At 37.9% G+C, this 21,447-nt stretch overlaps 1 protein-coding gene across 9 annotated transcripts in view; it reads left to right on the top strand.

Annotated features, from left to right (window-relative positions):
* The window catches only part of GHR (growth hormone receptor), a 269,418-nt gene extending 252,552 nt beyond the window's left edge, over positions 1 to 16,866 (top strand). For all 9 annotated transcript variants that reach the window (XM_053201025.1, XM_015067577.3, XM_015067574.3 and 6 more), the window contains 4 exons: positions 5,366 to 5,531; positions 8,697 to 8,787; positions 13,479 to 13,548; positions 13,880 to 16,866. In XM_053201025.1, coding sequence (XP_053057000.1) covers positions 5,366 to 5,531; positions 8,697 to 8,787; positions 13,479 to 13,548; positions 13,880 to 14,851 — 1,299 coding nt within the window. In that variant the 3' untranslated portion in view covers positions 14,852 to 16,866. The remainder of the gene's footprint in view (positions 1 to 5,365; positions 5,532 to 8,696; positions 8,788 to 13,478; positions 13,549 to 13,879) is intronic.
* The last annotated feature ends 4,581 nt before the right edge of the window (positions 16,867 to 21,447 follow it).

The raw sequence follows: 21,447 nt of genomic DNA, 5'->3' as shown, positions 1-21,447 counted from the left end.
AAGGTGTATTTTCATGTAGTAAGGTAGGCAAGATTCATTGATACAGTTTCAGATTCCACATTGCAACTAACCTTTAAGGAATTACCATGTGTTATTTCCTAGTTGCAGTCCTATCTGACTGCATTCATGTAACATCCCCCAAGCAGATCTTATGCCTCTGGTATTTGATGCGTCTCATCCATTCTTCACACTGGAGCCAGAGTGATCATTCTAAAACACTCTCTCGCTTAACATTCCTTTAATAAAAACTCAAAAAATGCACATATTAAAATCCACTTTTTACTTGTATGATTCTGTGAGTTTTGAAAAATCCATAGAGCTTTGTTGCTACCACCAGAATCAGGATACAGAACAACTTATCATAACCTTCAAAAAATTTCCTCATGCTGTCCCTTTGAAGTCAAATCCTCCCAAAACCCTAATCCTTGGCAACTACTGATCTGCTCATCTCTGTAGTTTTGCCTTTTCCGGGAAGTCATACAAATGGAATGATATAATAAGTAACCTTTGGATTCCGGCTTCTTTCACTCCTCATAATGCATATGAGATTCATTCATATTGCTGAGTGTAACATTCCTTTTTATTGCTGGGAGTATTTCAGTGTACTATAAAACTGGTCATGTTCACTTTATTTCACATGATGGTTGTGAGTATTTAAAAAAAATCCATTTGGTGGAAGCTAGTTGAAAAATAGAAAGTTCCAGATTAATGTCAACACATGAGGGCACTTAGCACAGTGGTTCTGCCCGGACCTCATTTCTGTGTTCCACACTTGTACATCCAAATGCCTCCTGAACATATCCACTGGGATGCCTCATTGGCATCTCAAAAAAACAGCATGTTCAAACTTCCTCCTATCTCCCCAATTTCCCCCCTCAGTAAATGACAACATGTCGATAAAGTTGTTCAAATTTAAACCAGAATATTATTCTGACATCTATCTGTCTCTTAATCTTATTCCTTATATCCAAATAATTACCAATTCCTATTGATTCATGCTCAAGTTATATCATGAACTGGTGTTATTATCAGTTCCTGTGTATTGCTCTTTGCCCACTCCTTCCCCCACACTAAATCACTTTCCATGGCTCAGAGTGATCTTTGCAAAATCCATAGATTTCTTTATTAAATAACAAGATTTCTTAGATGTCTATCCATAGACATGTCTGTAAGTGAATATTTTGCTACTTTCTTTATCCAACAGAAGGTCACAATTACTCTGAACTATCCCCAGTATTGATTTTTCTGCAGGCAATCATATTTAATACCGTAGGCTAAGATGTCCCAATGGGCACTTTTTCAAAATTAACATTTCTTAGAAACTTAAAAAAAAAACTACCACTTGTTGAGTTTTGGTATTAGTGTTAAAGAAGAAAATCCACATGGACTGGCTGACTCAGTTGATGACTCTTGATCTCAGGGTTGTAAGTTTAAGCCCCACATTGGGTATGCAGATTACTTTAAAATCTTTTAAAAAGAATATCCACGTTATCTTGTAGCTCCTTTTCTCCGCCATCATGGTGTGTGCGGTTCACTGTTCCTCGCCACGTCTTCTCACAAAACTTTCAGCATCAAGTGATCCCTCACCAAGAAACAAAAGCAGAATCATCCCATTCCCCAGTGGATTCAGATGAAAACTGGTAATAAAATCAAGTACAACTCCAAGAGGAGGCATTGGAGAAAAACCACGCTGGGTCTATAAGGGATTGCACATGAGATGATACACGTATTTATGTTGCATGAAGGTCATGTGTTCCTATCCTATTACTCTGTAAACATCACCACTACCTGAACAATAGACATGCTTTATCAGGGGAATGATTTTTCTCTGTTACTATGCTTCTGCACCAGTAGATTGGTTGGTAATATATGAGACCTTTTGTTTGGAAAAAAATATATAGAGAGAAGTGGATGTAAAAATACCACCATCTTGTATTAAGAAATCCATTAAAGAGATTTTGCAAAAATGTAAAACAAAGTCATTCTTCTCACTATAATTCTGTTGTCTTGCAAAGTATAATTTTTATAAAAATCAATTTAATACCATTTTTAAAATTTCTCAGTTTCAATTTCTAATACAGTAAATAGCAATAAGCATAACCCAAGTAAACCAAAACCTTTAGGATTCTCAGTGATTTTTAGGAGTATAAAGGAGTCCTGAAACAAAAAGGTTGACTATCTAGAAAAAGCAAAGGTGTGAATCCAAACATTAGCATTCTTAGATTTACGAATCATAGTTTCAACCCTGAAAGCCCAGTGCATATAGTTGTGTATCAGCTGATGCACAGATATGAAACTCACACCCTGAGGAAGGTGCATGGGAGCTTGGGACTCAGTCAATTGACCATTGAGGGCTGCATCCCAGCTTGGCTTTGTTTCACTTTTAATTGCATCTCTGCTCAATCTCATAAGATAGTCCAAAGGGGTCAGTTAACTTTTACTTCACTCACCTTTTATAAGTGAAGTTATATACTCATGGTATTTTTTACAAGGGTCTCAGACAGAGTTGTTATGAACAGCATGGGTCTTCATGACTGAGTGGGTGACTCAGTCAGTTAAGCATCTGACTCTTGTTTTCTGCTCAGGTTATGATATCACAGTTCATGGGATTGAGCCCCGCATCAGGCTCTGGGCTGACAGCATGGAGCCTGCTTGGGATTCTCTCTCTCTCCCTCTCTCTCTCTGCCCCTCCCCCACTCTCTCTTTCTCTCTCTCAAGATAAATAAATGTTTAAAAAAATTGACCTCTGCTAAAGAAACACACCATCTAATTCGTTATGAGCACAAATGCCATAACCATAAAAACAAGTGAGGTTTGGAAGTGCCTGGGTGGCTCAGTCGGTTAAGGGACCAACTTTGGCTCAGGTCATGGTCTTGTGGTCTGTGGGTTCAAGCCCCGTGTCGGGCTCTGTGCTGACAGCTCAGAGCCTGAAGCCTGCTTCGGATTCTGTGTTTCCCCCTCTTTTTGTCCCCCCCGCTGGTGGTTTATCTCTCTCTCTCTCTCTCTCTCTCTCTCTCTCTCAAATATTAAAATATTAAAAAAAAACAAGTGAGGTTTGTAAGGTGGAGAGGAGGTGGAAGCCAGTGTTTGCTGCTTATATCAGGAATTCAGGTTGCCAATGACAATATTGAATTTTGCCTTTTTTTAAAACTAAATACATTTTGAATATGAAAGTAATAGTCATGACCATGTAGTTGTTTGCAATTTGTTTACCTGCCAAATCAAGTTAAGAATTTATGGGTTTTTGGGGGTGCCTGGGTGGCTCAGTCAATTGAACGTCAGGCTCTGGGTTTCCACTCGGGTCACAATCCCAGTATCATGGGATGGAGCCCCGTGTCAGCCTCCATGCTGAGCGTGGAGGCTGCTTAAGATTCTCTGTCTCTCCCTCTGCCCCTCTCCCCTGCTTGCTCTCCCACTCTCAAATAAATAAAATTTAAAAAAGGAATTTATGGGGTTTTTTAAGACTTAATGTGTGGCATAGAATTATCCACAGTTATATGGGCCTTCTCTTGAGGACCCACTATGTACCTGGTATTGAACTGGGCTTTGGAAATGCAAAGGTAATGAAGACCTTGTTCGCTCCAGGGAATTTGCAGTGTAATATAGAAATATAAGCAGTGAAATATAAGAAGTAATATCTTCTTAATACTGATTATCTGTCAGGATGGAGTAGGAAAAAGGGCCAAGAAAGACTTCCTAGGATATCAGCAATACTTGCATTGAGGATTGGCAGAATGTAGGCCTTCCCTCAAAGGCAGGTGGCAGGGTTCAGTGCAGGCTGTGGGAGCCAAATCGAGTGGGGTGTGGCTTCTTTAGAGGGTTGGGAGAAGATAAAGAGAGGACCATCGGTGAAATCACTGACGGCCTCTTTTTAGTTTTGTTATTAGTGAAATCTATACTCTAATAATATTAGTTACAATAACAGAAATTAGGGCTTCAAAACTAGACACATACAGTTTAAAAAATATTTAAGGAAACCAATAAGGTAAGTTTAAAATTCAGAAGCTTGCCTTTAAAAATGCACTTTAGGTGGGGAGCCCTGGGTGGCTCAGTCGGTTGAGCGTCCAACTTCGACTCAGGTCATGATCTCACCCTCATGGGTTCTAGCCCTGCATCAGGCTCTGTGCTGACAGCCCAGAGCCTGGAGCCTACTTCGGATTCTGTGTCTCCCTCTCTCTCTGCCCCTCCCCCACTCACACTCTGTCTCTCTCTCAAAATAAATAAACATAATAAAAAAATTTTAAATAAATAAAAATGCACTTTAGGCATGCAAATATATCATATATTAAAAAGCTTCAAAAAAGATACAAACTAACCATCCCATGTACACATGGGGAAAAAATAGGGACTTTGTGAGTAGAAACTTACTGAGGTGAAAGGAAATTTATTGTAGAAGCTGCAGGCCCAGCCTCTGACTTAATAAGACAAATTATGAGAATCTTTTTAATGGAAAAATCCATGCTGTTGAAAATGTAAGTGTTCCTAATTTTCTATAAATGGTAACAAGGTGTTCCATCTGAAAACACATGAAAAGCACATATTGAATACCTACTTTGAGAATTTAACTTGAAGGAAAACACCATTATTACTTGGGTCTATTTCTTTGATGGCCTTATGTCTTAAAAGTCTAATAGCCTTATTACCCTTCCCCAGGAAGGTAAAAGAAGGGTTGTGGGACCTTGATGTTTGTTACCAAGGACTCTAGCGGCATGTCTTTGCAAATTTTGAATAGCAAACCATTTGAAGTACTTTTAAGCCTTCTAGAAGAAGCAGAATAGGTATGTAGTTGCTTCTAACAGAATAATTTAGACAACTGTGATTTTTCTAGGACCATTTCCAGTTCTGTGATCTTATGAGTGACTACCCAGAATTTCCAAAGAACAAACTCTGTGTGTGTGTGTGTGTGTGTGTGTGTGTGTGTGTGTTTGACTATAATTTGTTTTGATGTAGAAATAATGTTGGGTTTTTTTTTCTGTTCTTACGTCTTCATGCAAAACTGTAATATCCCAAAGGGTAGAAAACATATCTGTAGTTTTCTTTATAGTTCCACCATTCTCCATAGTAATTCTATTATGCTTTGATTGTATAGAATATCTGACGGCCTAGTACAAAAATGGAGTTGCAATTCTATAAACAAGCCTATTATTTCTTTGGGTTTATTCCAAAATAGCTTGGAGAACTGTGATCCATGTAACAAAATGTTTCTTAACGAAGTTATTTGCTTTGATCTTCCTTTAAGTGGCAAACTCCCCCTTTGCTATTTCACAGAATTCATTTTGAGTACAGATGCAGAAACACTTTATAGAGTTTATTGCATTGAGTTGTTGTCTCGCTAACCAGTAAGTTTTATATTTTGTCTTGAAAGATGGACCCTGTATTGTCAACATCAGTTCCAGTTTATTCACTGAGACTAGATAAAGAATATGAAGTGCGTGTGAGATCCAGACAACGAAACTCTGAAAAATATGGCGAGTTCAGTGAGGTGCTCTATGTAACACTTCCTCAAATGAGCCCATTTGCATGTGAAGAAGGTAAAAGATTTAAAATGGCAGCCAACGTGGCTTTTGTCAATGTCGTAACATTGTTCAGATCACGATCCATTAGCTTCAAATGTCAGGGTGAGAGACCTCAAGTTCACAGTCTATAACAGATATTATTCATTACAGAAGGGGAAGGAGAACTTATTTTTTGAATTATTTAATTCAGGAAATGTCCTGGGGGAGGTGTAAGTTAGAGAGGAGAAGATGTACTAAGATATTAATGGGGGATATCTCTGGATATCAGAATTTCAGATGATTCTTTTATTTATATGTTTCCATACTTCTAAAATTTTCTATGAGTTTGTTTTGCATTTATAATCAGAAAAATGTTTTTCAAATACATAGTGAAGAAATACTGTGTATTTCAAATACATAGTGAAGAAATGGATGGATGGATGGATATGTGGCATCTAAAAGCCTACTATTGTGTCAGCATAGGTTGTCAATGGCATCTGCTTAGTGGTTTTAGAAAGCTTAGGTATGGTTTTCGCCGGGAGAAAGCCTTAATAAGTAGCATGCTAGTTATGTGCAAGGATAACATGGAACATTTGAAGATCTTATATAAGAAAAATACAAAGATAATGCAAGTTCAGAGAAATGAGATCTATGAATTCAAAATAAAAGAATTAAAACTTTTGATACAGACATAAAAAAGTCTGCCTAATAATGAACAATAAGTATATAAAGTTATCACTCCCACATGGGAATTAGCTATAGTGCATCTACAATTAAACACAGAGGGTTCACAGGGCTATGTATGAGGATGTGAAGTTTGTTAATGAAGCAATCACAAGCAATAGAGAAATTAAATTTATATTTTTGCATTGATGGTACAAGTAAAATCCATGATACTAAATAGCACTTAAATGGAAATGCCTGTAGCACTGGTTTTTTTTCTAAGTTCTAGTTAACAGGCTTATTATTTTGTATAATATTTGATATAATGAAATTCTGGTTTCGAAAGTAAATTTGCCACACACCCTTTAAGCTTATTGTGATGCCATTTAATTCAGTTAGCATAGATTTTTTAACTGATTTTTCCTTCCAAAAAATGTTTTCTTTTAAAAAAACCTGAAGTTCTAGCTTTGTTATGTTCCTGAATGCATACAGGAACTGTCATTGATACTCTGGCATTGATACAAAGTTACAGATACCACAAGATATAAAATGGTATTCTCTCCTCCATTAATTCTTTATGCTATACATAATATCTCCTTTGGAGATTTTAACAACTGAATAAGAAAATAAAAATAAGAAAGGAACATTACAGCACAAAATCTTACTTTTAATAAAGCAACATTAAGGTAAACTCCACCTGTCTTTTTTGTGTAAAGTGGATAACCTTGATGAGGATGTGGAAAAAAGGGAACCTTCCTTCACTGTTAGTGAGAAAGTAAATTGGAGCAGCCACTATGGAAAACAGTATGGAATATTAAAAATAGAGTATTAAAGTATGGAGTATTAAAAATAGAAATACCATACAATCTAGTAACTCTACTATTGGGTATTTATACAACAAAAATGAAAACACTAATTCAAGTGTGTGTGTGTGTGTGTGTGTATCCATCCACGTTCATTGCAACATTATTTGCATCAGCCAAGATATAGAAATAACCTAAATGTCCATCAATAGGTGAATGGATAAAAAGATGTGATTTATACACACACACACACACACACACACACACACAGTGGAATATTATTTGGCCATAACAAGAATGAACTCTTGCTATTCACAACATAGATGAAGCTAAAGGGTATAATTCTAAGTGACAAATACCCTGTGATTTCACTTATATGTGTGATCTAAAAAAGAACAACAACAAAGCAAGATGGAAACAGACTCATAAAAACGGAAAGCAAACTGGTGGTTGCTAGATGGGAGAGCACAGGGAGGATGGGTGAAATAGGTAAAGGGGATTAAGCAATACAGACTTGCAGTTATAAAACAAATAAGCCACAGGGATGAAAAGTACAAGATAGGGAATGTAGTCAATAATATTGTAATAGCATTGTATGGTGACAGGTGGTAATGACAGTTATCATGGTGAGAACTGAGTAATGTTTGGAACTGTTGAATCACTATGTTGTACACTTGAAGCCAAAATAAGATTCTATGTCAACTATATTTCAATTAAAAAGTGGGTAACCTCTTGGTAAGTGGTAAGAACACTGGGAACCTACTGCAAGCAGCTGGTAGGCACTTGGTCTTAAGAAATGAGATAGAAGTGGGGCACCTGGGTGGCTCAGTCGGTTAAGTGTCCAACTTTTGATCCTGGCTCAGGTCACAGTCTCATGGTTCATGAGATCAGGCCCCACTTCGGGCTCTGAACTGACAGCACGAAGCCTGCTTGGGATTCTCTCTCCCTCTCTCTGCCCCTCCCCTGCTGGCATGCATTTGTTCTCGTTTGCTCTCTCAAAATAAATAATAAACTTTGGGGGAAAAAAGGTTAAAAAAAGAAAAAATTTTTAATTTTCAAAAAGAAATGAAACGGAAGTTTTACAAACAGATTCCCCCAAGTCTGTTAACACGTATACTAAAATCTGAAAATGGGAGCCCCAGTAGTGATCTTCTATCACAGGATATTTTTTAAGCTGTAAAATATATGATCTTCATGTCTAAGAAGTTTCAGTCATGATTCAAAAATAGAAACTCTGCCTCCATCTTTTTGATATATCCTCAGTCTGGAGGATTAAAAAAAATATATTACCACACTTAAAAAAAAAAAAAAAAGAAAGAAAAAAAGAAAGAACCAAGTAGACATTATTTAGGTAAAGTAGTATGTTAACAAACAGCACTTTTTTCTAGAGCTGAAGCCACTAATGATGCACCCTGAACACATAAGGTGCTTAATTAAAGGGGTTGCTGCAGGGTTTTTTTTAATGAAAACATGGATTGTGCTTAAATTGTTTGCTGTTTCTTCATTTCGATTTTTTTTTCATATGTGAAAGGATTTGAAGCAGTGGACAGAAATGTTCTTGGGAAAGAAAATACTCCAAATCATTGCATTCTGTTTTAGTGATTAGCAGGAAAAATCGGTGACTTTACTAGATGAATACAAATTAAGAAATCTTTTTATGTGAAAAAGGAAAGTGAAATGTAAACTTCAACTATTCCTAACCCTATGAGTGAGATGCTATTCTTGTGTGTTTCAGATTTCCAGTTTCCATGGTTCTTAATTACTATCTTTGGAATATTTGGGCTAACGATGATACTATTTTTATTCGTATTTTCTAAACAGCAAAGGTAGGTGGGAAATGGTCTAATATTTAGATGTTTTTTCCAGTGTTTAGATTTCCATATGTGTTTCCATTTGTTACTTGATATTTTCTTTTGCAAATCATGAGTGAAAAATTTAATTAAATGCAGTAAAATATTATCCCTAGGTATACATTTACCACGTTGTTGTGTTCATCATAGAGAATTCACAGGTGTCTTTTCTAACTGGGAAGTTGTATAGGACACAGGACGCTGAGGCTAGCGACTGCACACCTTGTGATATGAACCTCCTTCACAAAATCATTACCTCTGAGCTGCCGCTTGACCTCTTTAGAGTCCTGAACGAGCAGGCCCATCCACTCTAGGATGACAGGGTGGCACAGAACCTTTGGCTGAGTTTGACACAGGCCTAAAATAGAAGCAAATTTAAAAGGCGAACTAAAGCCACCTAGATAATTCAATCTAATATAACCATTTTAGACTTCGTATGATGGCGATTTCAAGTAAATCTGGGTTTTCTTTAAATTTTTAAATTGTATTTCAATGTTACAAATTACCTGAATTTGTAAATACAGCTACAATGCTTTCTAAGTTTGAGGAGATTCTATTCTGTATTGGTGTTGAAGACTTGGTTCCAGCTATTATTCTGCTACTGCTGTTTGATTATCCCCTTAATTTCTCCAGGCTGCATGTTCTCATCAATAATATGAGGATGTTGGATTATAATGAGTTTAAATGTCCCTTGAGCTGTATGAGCTATCACTCTCTGTTTTTCTCCCTGAAAGAAATTCCGTACAGACTGGAAATAGGAATATAGGAAATGTTATTGGTACTGATTGCAAATTTTCTTACTTTTAGAGTATTTTTTTAAGTCCCCTGGGTTAATCCTGCTCCTTCTCCTAGACTAGGGTGACTAACACTCCCGGTTTTCCTGGGAGTTTGAGCACCGGAAGTCCTGTGTCCTGGGAAACCCCTCAGTTCCAGACAAACCAAGGTGGTTGGCCATATTTCCTAGAACTAAAGACATGTTCTCCAGCTGAAGCCTAAAGACATCTACAAATCAAAATAGGGTCTATGTGAACACATTGCACAAGCTTTTTAATTAGAGTAGCATCTCCAGTTTCATACTGTAAACCAATGGGAAAGCAGAAGTCATTCTGCAGAATTTCATTTTTATCTAACTTTTTAACAGCATTTCTTTTACAAGCATGAGTGTTATAAAGCATGACAATATGGTTTTCATTTGTTGGGGGGAAATAGTAAATGTAAATAAATTTATAGAATTTTAAGCAATTTATATATTTAAATAATGCCAACAACAGAAGAGTCAAATAATTCTGTTGATTAATTTGAATTCATTGATCTATATAGTTGATGGTTGATGGACTAATTTATATATAAGTACAGTAGACATACCCACTATGTATATAAAGTAATTCACTCTTAACATAAGCTGTCAATTTTGAGTCGTTGTGAAGGCCATGTAAATTTGTTATATTGGTTAATTATATTAGCTACCAATATTTCAAAGAAAAAATAACTCTCTCAACAAATAGGATGTTAAAGAAAATATATTAATCTTTGTATAAAAGAGTTTTCTATGAATAATGAAGCTCTTAACTTCAATGCTTAGTCAGAATTACCAAATTATAAAATTGTTCTGAAATCTTTACTGTACTCTCGCATTTCCTGTACTAAATAAGTTCTTTATAGAAAAGAATTAGTTTTGTTCTTTCATTTGCCCATAAAAACCCTTGTCATGGTCTAAATTTCCATGTTCCAACGAAAGTAGGAAACAGGAGAAAACAGTTGTCAACAGGTGTGGAAAGAACATGAAGTTCTAATGATTAAAATGATCCTCCAGGGGCACCTGGGTGACTCGGTTGAGTGTCTGACTTCAGCTCAGGCCGTGACCTCCTGGTTCGTGGGTTTGAGCCCTGCATCAGGCTCTGTGCTGACACCTCAGAGCCTGGAGCCTGTTTCAGATTCTGTCTCCATCTCTCTCTGCCCCTTCCCCACTCCCACTCTGTGTCTCTCTGTCTCTCTCTCTCTGTCTCTCTTAAATATAAATAAAACATTAAAAAAATTTTTTTAATAAATAAATAAAATGATCCTCCAAAGAATGAGGTTCTTATGTCAGCTTTCCCCAGAATGTTAGGGCTCTAAAGGGCTCAGGTTCTACATTTTGTATGAAGTTTTGAGTCCATGCCACTTTTCCCTTTCCATGTTTATAATGTGATTTGGATTTGAATAAAATGATGGCAAAGTCACAAACATAGCTTCAGGCCAGGTTATCTTTACTCTGTATTCAGTCATTCTCACCATACACTCATCCCAGCCTTTGAGCTATTACTAACGGGGAAAGAAACAACTGAATCAGCATCAGACAGGAGTGGCAAACTGGCAATCTGAAAGCCAAGCTCAGCCTGCAGATCTTATGTTTCGTTATTTTATGTATTTGATTTTGGAGTAAAAATTTTGCTACAAAATGTTTACAAACTAGGGAATTTCCACACAAAAACCCAGATTTCCAGGTCATGTTTAAAATCTGAAAGATCTCGTGACATTCAGTTGATATTCCTGCATGGCAACATGTGTTGAAGCAGAGGACCAGCTGTTCCATTTGGGAAGGATATGTGTTCTCTGTGACCATTCCCATCCCTCCCTTTGACATTGCAACAGGCCTGCTTCGTGCATTTGCATCACCTGCTTGAGCCCTATAGGCTGCAGGCTCTGTTACCCTGGTGGGAAGTCAACTACAAGTCCGAGAAAGCTAACATGTGCCTAAATGCATTATACTCTGCAAATCAAGAGGCAAACATAACAAAGTCAAGCATTAGACATTTAGGAATCTGTGTTTCCTGCAATTACAATTATGTTGCATTTTTCTATGTTTTTGACATTTGAAATATTCATTTAGAGATGTAGGACCAAATAACACAGCAGCATGACAGAAGGCAAAAGGCCTGGGTTTGGGGGTTAGGTACTTTGGATTTGAGCCCCAGCTGTGCCAAGTATTAGTGTATGATTTGAGTACCTTCCTTAAACCTCTAAATCATTCCACAGATAATATCTGCCTCCCTGGTAGTTATAAGAACAAATAAAATGTTTAGTGTCTGGTTGACAAACTTGTTTTCTGAAGGCCCAGATAGTAAATTTTTAGGCTTCTGGAGCCATGAAATCTTTGTCACAACTACTCAACTCTGCCACCGTGGCATGAAAACAGTCATAACAATATCTAAACTAATGAACATGACTGTGTTTCAATAAAACGTTATTTACAAAAGCAGAGAACAGACCAGATTTGGCCCTCAGACCATCATTTACTAACCCATACGTTAGTGTGAAATATATCTTATGGTGTCTGTTTTATCAGAGGCATTCCAAAAAAATGGTAGCAACTATTAATAATTTATATTTTTTCTGTATCTTCTATTCATCAGTAAAAATCTGTTTTAACACTTGCTCCGCTAAGTAAACCTAGTGGAGGCTACTTACAGCAATTTAAAAAGTGAAATTTGGCTTATTCCTTGGTTAGGTAAAAAGGCAAATGGAAATATTCAGAAGATGGGTTCCTATTGAATAGACTAGACGATCCATTCACATTAAGTGGAATATCAACTAATATCCAAAAAGCAGATTATCATCCCTGCCTAACAGTGGTGCCTCTGACTCTTGTTGTTTTAAAACAATAAATGAACTGACTAGAATAGCTAATGTCTGAGCTTTATTCCAGAGCTGCAATGTTAATTTTAAGACACAAATTCTAGTTATGCTATTAACAAAATAGATATATGAGGTATTCAAGTTTATTCAAGAAATGTTTATTGAGTACCTTCTATGTGCCAGGAATTGTTCTAAGTGCTAGGGATACAATAAACTGCAAGACAGGCATAAGAGACATTGAAATGAATCATGATCAAGAAATAATTTAAATATTGGGAACAGAAAATTCAAGCACATCATAGAATTGGGTATATAAATCCATATTGATCAGTTAGAGATAGCTCAAGTGTAGCCTTTCCCAACTGAAATGAAGCCTGCAATGACACCTTGGTTTATGAGATCATCTTAGGTAATTTTATGATTAATGTGAGCTGTGTGGTACAAACTTATCTCAATTCATCCCATTTTTGAGGGTGCAAATAATTTTGGCTTCAAGTGAATCAGCTCTTCTTTCTTTCTTTTTTCTTTCTTCCTCCCTCTTTTCTGCAAACTACTGATGAGATTGTACATTAAAATTGCCATCCTTATAGATGAAATGGAAATTGGCTTCAGATAGAGTCAGATTTCTCATTCCCAAATACTGCTGCTGGCTGTCAATAAAGACATAAGGAAAAAAAGATTGTTTTATTTATTTTTTTAATATATGAAATTTATTGTCAAATTGATTTCCATACAACACCCAGTGCTCATCCCAAAAGATGCCCTCTTCAATACCCATCACCCACCCTCCCACCCCCCCATCAACCTATTATGTTTTATTTAAATTGACTTCACATGAGGGCTTTTTGTTGATTTTTGTTGCTTTTTTCTTCTTCTGTAGTTTTTCCTCATCATTTACTGCTTACTATTTTCTTTCTCATACTCCACTTATATGGACTACCAGAATATTTGGAATAAGTAATAGTTCTATTAATACTTTATTCCTATCTTTTGAAACACGAGAATGTATAACTTTGCAGATATGTTAAACCAAAATTTTATTTGTTTTCAAGGATTAAGATGCTGATTCTTCCCCCAGTTCCAGTTCCAAAGATTAAAGGAATTGATCCAGATCTCCTCAAGGTACTCAATAAATTATCTAAGGCCTAGATAACACTAATTAAATACCACGTGAAGCATACTGTCCAATGTTGAGAGCTTTTGCAAGCTATGTGTATCCCATTCCATTTTTAACCCCTCTGGAGAAAAATGTTTCAAAATAATAATGTATCTCTTAAAGTTATGAGAATGTCTTATGATGTATTTGAAAGTTCTACACTAATGTGTTTATTATATGGCTTTGTTGCTATCGCTTTTCTTGTGACCATAATTTTAGTTTCTGAATGTTATTTGTGAAAACATGTAATCATTATGACTTCCTTTTGATAGGTTTCATTTTCTTTCTGTTTCCTAGGAAGGAAAATTAGAAGAGGTGAACACAATCTTAGCCATTCATGACAACTATAAACCTGAATTCTACAACGATGACTCTTGGGTTGAATTCATTGAGCTGGATATTGATGACCCCGATGAAAAGACTGAAGGCTCCGACACAGACAGACTTCTAAGCAATGACCATGAGAAATCACTTAACATCCTTGGAGCAAAGGATGATGACTCTGGACGTACCAGCTGTTATGAACCTGACATTTTGGAGACTGATTTCAATGCCAGTGACATGTGTGATGGTACCTCAGAGGTTGCTCAGCCACAGAGGTTAAAAGGGGAAGTAGATCTCTTGTGCCTTGACCAGAAGAATCAAAATAACTCACCTTCTACTGATGCTACCCCTACCACTCAGCAGCCCAGTGTTATCCTAGCAAAGGAAAACAAACCAAGACCGCTTCTTATTAGTGGAACTGAGTCAACTCATCAAGCTGCCCATACTCAGCTGAGCAATCCGAGTTCACTGGCAAACATCGACTTTTATGCCCAGGTAAGCGACATTACTCCAGCAGGGAGTGTGGTCCTTTCCCCAGGCCAAAAGAATAAGGCAGGGATATCCCCGTGTGACATGCATCCAGAAGCGGTCTCACTCTGCCAAGCAAACTTCATCATGGACAACGCCTACTTCTGTGAGGCAGACGCCAAAAAGTGCATCGCTGTGGCCCCTCACGTCGAGGCTGAATCACGTGTGGAGCCAAGCTTTAACCAGGAAGACATTTACATCACCACAGAAAGCCTTACCACTACCGCTGGCCAGTCTGGGACAGCAGAACGGGCTCCGAGTTCTGAGATGCCTGTCCCAGACTATACCTCCATTCACATAGTACAGTCTCCGCAGGGCCTCGTGCTCAATGCCACAGCCTTGCCCTTGCCTGACAAAGAGTTTCTCTCATCGTGTGGCTACGTGAGCACAGACCAACTGAACAAAATCATGCCGTAGCCTTTCTTTGATTTCCCACAAGCTACATATTGAATGGTGAGGAGCTGGCTAGGGCATGAGTGCTTACACCAAAACAATGTTTAAACTTTTGGGGGGGATGGGGGGAGCAGATTCTAAATGCCTTTTTCCTGAAGTGTTGAAAGATAATATTAAAAAAGAAACAAGAACGCCTGATCAGATAGATATTCCTATTGTGAACTGTAAATATTTTAAAGAATCGTTTCAAAGACTGTTTAGTGGCAGTGATTGTCTTGTTAATGTGGGTGTTAATTTTGTGATACTAAGCATTTAATGGCTGTCTCTAATGTATAGTAAATCAAGCTTTTTGAAAAAGCAAAAAATCAGGTGGCTTTTGCAGTTCAGGAAAATCGAATGCAAATCAGAGCACAGGCCAATGTTTTTTAGATAATCCGGAACTAAAATTATAGGTAAGAAGGCAAGAAATAGTTTGGATATGTAAAACATTTATTTTGACATAAAATTTATAAAGGTATTTTTAAGAATTTACACTACAAGCATGGCTATTTTATATTACACTACACGCTGTGTACCGTAGTTCATGCAGACCCATCTGGAGAATGTAGCAACCGCACTCTAAAGCCGGTTTAATGCTTTGGTCAGTCCACCTAAAGAAAAACAAATAAGCAAGTTAGTTTTTTACGCAGCCCTTTTTGTACCTCCCAAAACTCCTTAAGCAATTCTGAAATGATTGTTGTTACCTGCATTATTGGCACATGCTTGTCTTAATTTAAATTTTTAAAGAAATATTTGTTAATTGAGACAACTTTTAAGATGTATGCACAGGTCTACTCATCGTGAACCAAACCAAAACAAACAAACAAAAGACTCTTTCTTACCCAAATTTCGGCTCAGGTCAGAGAGCTCCCTACTAAGAGAAGGAGAGGGTATTAGCTGGTCCTTACTGACAGGCTGCTCAGGGGCTATTGTTGCACACGGAGTGAGTGTTTAGGCAGGCAGATCATGAGCGATGGCCCCAGAACCTTTGTAGTAGTATCTCTTCTAACACAATGTGATTCTATTGCACAGTGACCTAAAAAGGGAATAAAGTACAAGAAGCATTTTGTAAGTGGAAGCAAATTGAAAATGAAGTTAACCAGATAATGGAACCAAAAGATCAAGAAATATACCCACTATTCATTGTAACAAGAAACAGAAGAAACAAGATTTCCAATCCCCTCAGATAAGTCAAAATGTTCTTAAACCAATGGGGAAACTTTCTTCCTCACCGAACTCTTTCTAGGGTTTATTTAAAGTAGCAAAGAAGTGTCCTCATTTTTTATTTCCCCTCTGAGTGGATTGGCCTCCAAGAGGGCAGTCAGAAGAGAAAGAAGCGTCCTGAAGTAATGTTGAAATTATCGTTCAACATCATTCTTGGGAGCGTTGGGATTATTCCCCAAAAGGTTTGTCCAAAGAGAAGAATCTCATCTCACTGAAAAATGCTTCTCACTTTAAGTTTTGGTTGTTTTTTTTTTTTTTTTTTACATTTAATGAAACTTTAAAGTTAGCTTTAACTTAAATAGTATTTGCCATTTAGCTCAGACCTTTTTAGGAAACCGGCTTAATGGTTGGTGATTTTAAATTCCCTCTTTCTTGTGGGAAGGACAGTGAAAAGCTAGAACTGGGTGTTCCAAGTTCAACATGTTACTTTGTAATAGGTGTTTAATAGATCTTTTCTGCTACCTTGCTGCTATAGTTTTCTCTAAGAGCTACATAATTTAGTTTCATATACAATTTCATCAGTGTAGAACCTAATTCAACTTAAAACTGTGTGCTTGGGAAAACTATCTTACTATTTCACCATAGGCTGACAACAATTTCTATAGCCAAAAATAGCTAAATACCTCAATCAGTCTCAGAATGTCATTCTGGTACTTTGCTGGCCACACAAGCCATTATTCACTAGTATGACTAGTTGTGTCCTGCAGTTTATATTTAACTCTCCTCATGTCTGTGGATTTTTTTCCTTCAAAGTTTAATAAATTTATTTTCTTGGACCCGTGGTGGCATGCTTCTATTGTCAAACACCCACATGAAAGGCACCCTACACCAGACCGCATGCTCTTCAGTTCTTCTCATTGGAAGGGGAGCTGAGCACAATTAGTTTAAACACATTGGCAATGGATGTGGAGATTTTTGTTATGTGCTGGCAGCTCCCTCCCTCTCTTTTTGAGGAAGCAGGAGCCCAGCTCAAAATTACTATTCCAGCTTGCCTGGACTGTGCCTTCTCCTTGGCTGTAACACCTCGTGGGCAGAGGCTCTTAGAGCCATGTTTTGGATGCAACATAGCATGTATGACATGAGGAGTCGGGAGAGTGAGGAGGAGAAAGTGGTGCTTGTGTTGCAGGATTTGTTATTTTACCTCCATACCCGGGTCCGTTGTCTCGCCGCTTCGAAGAATGACACAAAATAAAATGAGCAACGGGTAAAAGTTTATTAGAGTCTAAGACCAGAAAGTAGAAATAGTAGCAAAGCTCTCTCTGTAGAGAGGGGACATTCGAAAGTGAATGCCCACAGATGATAGGCAAGGGTCTTTGTTTTAGAAGGTTCCGGTCAGCACCCCTCTCCCTTCCCCCTCGTTCCTTCTCAGGTCCTACCCTTACTGACTGATAACTCTAGGTGCTGGGTTGTCCATTCCTGATTGGCTCAATCATTGTATGAGGGATGGTCTATGGCCATACTGTTCCTTGGGTCTGGGTCATGTGTTTTATGGTCTACTTATGTTCAGTCAGGTCTTTTGTCAAATTCCTGAGGGGAACCCCAGGGAGAGTAGTGGGTGTCTGTTACATTCTTAAGAGGAACCTTAAGCCCAAGGGGCTTTGCTGTGGTCAGACGCTCCCAGCATTGTTCCTAAATATGTGGTTTTTTTCCCCACTCGGAGACCTCAGGTCCTAACCTCTCCCTCTCTGCCTATTTTGTCCTAGCTTTTCCCTCTCATACTTGAGCATTGCCTTGAAGCTACACTTCTAGCTGGAGCACGTTGCCCAGGAGGAGGGAAGGCAGGCCTTCTGTCCCACGCACACACTGGCACAAGTGTGTCACACTAGATACTTGTCATCACGGGAAGGACAGAAGTCAGGCCCGCACGGGGATGCCTGGTAGGTAGGTTGTGTCAGAGCCTGACGGAGCAATAAAGCCATGAAGCGCAGATTCCTCCTCAGGAGAGGAGGGTTAACTAATAAATCACAGTCTCTGGTGCAGGCACCAGGTCGATGAAAAGTGAGGATGGAGTGATGGTGTGAAGCCCACGGAGCAATGATTTATTGCCGCAGCAAGTTGAGTGCAAACCGCCACAACTTTTCATTACACGAGAGGGTTTGCGTTCAATCCAGAAATAATTCTCTACCTGCTGCCTCTGCCCTTTGAGCAGCTATTACCTGAAAGAACTATGGGTGAAGCCTCAGGGTTTCCCTACTCCTTCCTTTGCAAATATGGTTTAGAAAATCACGTCTCTTCTGTCACTAAGATATTGGAATACACACTGCCTTAACATTACAAACCAAATAAAACCTCACCACTTTAAGCATGAAATATTTATTTCTTACAGATGCTGTAGAAAACTCAGCCTTGTGGTATTACAGGCTTCTCAGTCTTATGGGGTGCTTCGAGGTATCGGGGGTGAAGGGAAAAGAAGACCTCTTTACTTCCTTGGGTTGAAAGAGCACAGCCCTTTCTATGACAGAACATTAGTGTCCTGTTGAAGATGGCCACACATGTGTTTTTCTGTATTTAATCTTCTCTTTGGTTCTACTCAGACCTACTAACACTGAAGTCTGCTCCCGTTACATATTTACACAGTTTTACACTAAAATACTAAATGTTCGTGTTCTCTGCTTAGGGTAAGAAATAGGGGGGAAATTGCACATTACTTAAATCCAAATGCTTTAGTTTAGAATCCAAGATCTACACAATTTGCCCAGTCTCCTTTGCTAGCTTAATATGTGAAGGCTATGCACGAAGGGTACAGCTTCTGAATGAGAATTTGACCTTTGGTTAAGATTCAAGCTCTGTTCTTTTGGAAATCTAATAAGGGTATTATGCCAACTATATTAACTTAGGCAATTAGCATCTCTATGTCCTTGCCTATTCCTCTTCCTGCACCCGAAAACCTCCCAATTACTAAACCTACCTGTTGGAATTTCCCTGATCCCTCATGGCCCCACTCAAATGCCTCCTTCTTGCAGTCCCCAGTTCCCGTCACATTAAGTGATCATTCCCCTCTTGAAACCATTTTTAATGGCGTTTATAACACTCTGGTTGTTAGGTCCCCTAACAACCATGTAAGATGGGTGGTGTACCAACATGTATCCTGGAGCATAAATGTTCTCTACAATGTTCTTAAATGAGTACTTCTGTGGTCACATAAGTTTGGAAAACACTTCACACTACACTTACCTCTGGGAGAGCCAGTGTGCCTATTGACATTTTAAAGCTTCTACAAAACACCTGCATGCACACACACGCACCTGTTTAAACTCAACACATCATTTCCTACTTTATTTAACAGCCAAAAATATAATGGCGAAAGAGCACCCATTATTATATCTATTAACACTTGGGAAGAGCTGCTCTGAGAATTCACAGGCCTAACACAAAATGAAGTTATAATAAATTTCAGATGAATGTGAATCTGAACAAAGCATCTTTATGTGACGCCATTAAGCTTGCTTTCTCAGCAACACTTCTCATATAAAAGGCAAAGCAGCTACACATTTAAAATAACCACAGATTTTTCACAATTCAGATGCATTACTTGTTTTCATATATGGAATGACATTTTCTAAGAGCTTGGAGGTCTTAGAGCATTTGTTGTCCTCTCTGTGCCAAGGACTTTCTATCTCCTTGAGGAAACATTGAATTTCCTACCTCTTCGGCTGGAAGACTGGAGGAGAATGCTTAACACGTGAGACTTACCAACATCAACAAAACTCTTAGTCTCAGTGCACCTCGTTTTCTCTCAACTAAGGTTTGTAACACAGAAATCCTTATATCACTCTTCATGAAAAGGAGCATATTTTGCTTCTGTAAAGCTCCAGAACAATATGTATCTGTTACTACCTGAACAAAAATAATTCATTCCTTACTGCCATCTGCTGAGTTTTGAAAAAAATACCCAGACGGAACTTCAAACATAATAAACTTTTGCACAATAGGCCCAGGAAACAGTCTTTGCAGGGTATATAGAAAAGCAATTTTCTACTGATTTTTTTAAAAGAATCTATACATGATTGTTCTGTGGGCATTAAGAGATTTTACCAATATTTTCTGTAAGCATGAAATAATTTGTCAGGAACTTGCATGCACTTTGGATTTTTTATTATAGTACCATTGGGAAAGCCAAAGTAGAAAGATTTGTATTGTTAGCTTTTTTTTAAATGGTACCAAATGATAAAAATTATTTGCATAGGATTTTTATTTCATAAAGCACTTCCATATGTAATATTTCATTTAAACATAACAAATATGTGTTGCAGACAACCCAAAACATTACTTTTAACATTTTGCAGGAGAGAAGACCAAGGCTCAGAAAACCTAATAGATTTTCCCAGAGTTAACTAACTAGTAAGAGATAGAGCCAGGACAAAAATACAGAACTTCTGACTAGTGCAGTATTCTAAAAAAGGGGAGGTGATAACATTTCTTGATGAGGGATGAGGGAGTTTCTGATCCTATTCATAGTCTGGAGAAAATGGAAAATAGTTTTATAATCTCCATGGATCCAAAGAACCACCTGCTAAAGATAAAATGTTCTTTTTCTGATAACCATAACCAGCAGCATGTTAATAAATGTTTAACAATCCCTCTGGGGGAGAGAGGGGAGGTCAGAGGTGTAACATTGCCAGTTTCCATTGTGTAAATACTCCCAATGTGGCTGATTTTAAGCTATCAGTTTCATCACTGAACACAAAATTGGGAAGAGATTGTACAATAGGCTCTCATGAGACTGCGTGAACTGGCTCCAGTAGGCCACTGAGTCTACACAATTTTATAATTAATTCCATCTAATGGATGACAGTTTTAATAATGAGTAGACCACATTTCTAGCTAACAATCGTTAAGCACTTATCATGTGCCAGGCACCGTTCTAAGCACTTTACATCCATGAATTTAGTTTAATCCTTACAACAATCAATGAGGTAAATTCTGTTATTCCCAGTGTACTGATGTAGAAACTGAGGCAGACATAGTTTAATGAATTTGACCTAAGTCACAAGATTAAGAAATATTAGAACCAGGATGCAAACACATGCACTCTAGCTCCAGAGCCTATGCTCTAAATTCAGTGCCCGCCAATTTCCAGATGCTAATTGTGTCCAGATTGGATGTACATAATGAAACAAAAGTCAGCCAACTACTGAGCACTTGAGAATCCAAGCAAATAGTTCACATTCAGTATTGCTAATCTTTACATAACACAGCATCATCCTCCCGGGCCCTCAGGGATAATCATCTAGATTCATATCTGGGAAAAACAGAGATTGGCAAATGCTGCTTCTGAGTCTTCCGTATGACCATGGTGACTTCATCTTGTGCCGTTCCCCTTTGCTCCAAGTTTGCTGCTGGCCACTGAACAGAAC

This window comes from Acinonyx jubatus, chromosome A1 (assembly GCF_027475565.1).
Source record: "Acinonyx jubatus isolate Ajub_Pintada_27869175 chromosome A1, VMU_Ajub_asm_v1.0, whole genome shotgun sequence".
Taxonomy (NCBI): domain Eukaryota; kingdom Metazoa; phylum Chordata; class Mammalia; order Carnivora; family Felidae; genus Acinonyx; species Acinonyx jubatus.
This window is presented reverse-complemented; position numbering and strand designations above follow the sequence as displayed.